General features: G+C 41.0%; 1 protein-coding gene across 1 annotated transcript; it reads left to right on the top strand.

The window, feature by feature from the left end:
• The first annotated feature begins 1,500 nt into the window (after positions 1–1,500).
• Positions 1,501–2,503, top strand: LOC101851103 (mitochondrial potassium channel-like). The gene has a single exon (XM_005113557.3). It carries the CDS (start codon positions 1,501–1,503, stop codon positions 2,461–2,463), a length of 963 nt encoding a protein of 320 aa, XP_005113614.2. The 3' UTR covers positions 2,464–2,503.
• The last annotated feature ends 6 nt before the right edge of the window (positions 2,504–2,509 follow it).

Below are 2,509 nucleotides of genomic sequence, written 5' to 3'. Positions count from 1 at the left end.
TGGTGGGGGGTTTCAGGGGGCATGCCCCCCTGAATTTTACCATATCTTTGATGTTTTGCAGTTGTTAGCTAGCTTTGATATTTCTTAGCTCGCCACGGATCAAACAAGTATAGATTTAGATCTGGATCTAGATTCAAATAAGTGGGGTGGGAACTACAGAAAAAGCGCCGAATTTTGACGGACCAGAAAAGTCAAAATGAAATTATTGGGGGTGTACTCATTATTGGGAAAAGTATCTTTTGTGGAATTTTAACTTTGAGGAGACATAAACTTAACTTCACTTTCTGCATGAGAGGCATTGAAATTAATCCTATAGCAGCTTTTTTATTGACCCTCTAGTCCAAGTTGTCAGGTTTATTATTTACATTTACAGTCTATGAGAGACTGGGCATAGGAAGGGAGGGTGGAGGAGACACTGTTTCATTTTATTTCATTTTAGCCTTTACATGCAATTTGTATATCTCACTCTCCACCAGTGTGAATTGTGAATACCCTTTGCCTTAGGGAGGATTGTTACTTGTACCGTAATAATTAAGGACATTCTTTACTCTAAATCTAAAGATTAAATGCAAGCAAAGTTCAGGCTTTTTTGGGTTTCATTTACATACAAAGCTCTTTACCTTTTCATGTAACAGGGAAGCCATTGCATTGAGTAACTAATATTTGTCTCTCACCATTATTTATTCTTCCACTGTAGCATTCATAGTAACCATAGTCCTAGAGGGCTATCTGTATCTTTCTTTGTTATTTATCCAACTGCAACATGCATTGCCGTAGAGTATGATAGAGTCACTTTTCTTTCTTTTTAAACTATGAAGTTCACTTTTTAATCGTTCTTTATTATTCAGCCGTAATGCTTTTATCTGTCCTAATTCTCCAGCTCTTGGTGATCATTAAACTTTATTAAGACATACAAATTCAAATGTAATTAGTAATGTTCTCGTGTTGAATTGGCTTTACAATTATTTGTTTGTTTTTCTGTTAATAAGGTGCCACTGGTAGGTCCTACTTCTTTATCTTCAGTCTGTTATTTTTTTCTTGCTTTTTCAAATGACTAAATAGCCCATATTGCAAGGATGTGTTTCTCTCAATCAAACTGTGCTGCTTTATATCAATTTTCACGATACAGAGTAGTTCCAAAGCAGTTTCTCTATGGTCTACTCCTCTGTTTAATGCTTTGATGTTCCCTTTTAATTTCGTTGACTGTCCCCAGACAGAGCAACAGTTTCTCTTTTTTTGACTTAGTCTTACTCAACTGTGTTACTCTTACAACAAGTCGTAGGCCTACTCCTTGTTTTATTGCAGCAAGCTTTGTGGAAAATATGTATGCATGACGTTTGCATTTTCATCATGAGAAAACCCCCCTGTTTCAAGCTCAAAGTTTTTATTAACTGCCACGTTCAGAAAATCAGAAAAGAATGAAGATTTGATTTATATGAGGATATAGCAAGTGACTTGTAGTAAAGGCAAAAAGATATTCTTTATAATATTATATGATAAATGAGGAAGAGAAGAAAAAGCATTTTGCAGCATTTAGTCGCAGTAGATGTGCCAACCTGTAGCAAGAGTTCATGTCTTGACGTTCCTTTTTGTTTCATCAACTCTCCCCAGGCGGAGCAGCAGTTTCTCCAGGTACAGGAGGACAGACGGACCATGCAACAAGAAATCACAACGGTGCAGGCAGAGGTTCGAACCCTGGGGGCAGAACTAGAGAAAACCAATCGCACAGACTCCAAGTACATCGACCTGGTCAAGAAAGAGCACGAGATTCTCCTGGTGGAGAAGGACATGACCAACAGGATCAAGGCCCTGGACAAAGCCGAGAGGGATTTCTTCTCTCTGCTCAGCGCTGCCGTCCGCGAGAGAAAAGAGAGAGAGAGAGCCCGGGCGGAGAAGACCAAGTACTGGTCCATCATCGGCTCAGTGATTGGAGCTATTATTGGAATCGTGGGGTCGACTGTCAACAACCATCGGAGGATGACGCAGATGAGGGCAATTCTCACTGAGTCAGGGGAGAGCACTGCAGAGTATAAAGCTATAACAGACAAATTGTTACAAACTATTAGCCAGAATTCAACTTCCGAGAGCTTTCATTTTATCCAGAACACAGAGAGTGGTGATGTGAACACACAAAAGCAAAAATTTGAACCCGATTCCTTCGTGGTCAGCTCGCAGCTGATGGAGAAACAAAGGGAGGAAATTCTACACAGCATAGATAAACAATCAGCGGTTGTTATTTCTCAACTCGACGAAATTCACCGACTTGTCGGAGTCCAACGAGCCCAGCAAGGGGAGACAAATGTGGTGTATGTCGGGCCGGAGATCCAGACGATGTTAGAGAGTACGCGGGAGAGTCTAGGAGAGAGGATGAAACAGAACACGCTGGCGTCTACTGCGGCTATCTCCGGCGTGTTGTCCATTGGCATTCTGGCGCTGGTTTATGTCATCAGAGGCTCATCTTGACCTGTACCGTCTACCATTACTACCAAGGGTCTGTCCCCGTGGTTTT

This window comes from Aplysia californica, unplaced genomic scaffold (assembly GCF_000002075.1).
Source record: "Aplysia californica isolate F4 #8 unplaced genomic scaffold, AplCal3.0 scaffold03445, whole genome shotgun sequence".
NCBI lineage: Eukaryota > Metazoa > Mollusca > Gastropoda > Aplysiida > Aplysiidae > Aplysia > Aplysia californica.
Note: the sequence above shows the minus strand (reverse complement) of the source record. Positions and strands in the feature narration are given on the sequence as shown.

Excerpts from the sequence above, each read along its gene's own strand:
- LOC101851103 (XM_005113557.3), top strand. The coding sequence starts at position 1,501 with ATGAGGAAGAGAAGAAAAAGCATTTTGCAGCATTTAGTCGCAGTAGAT.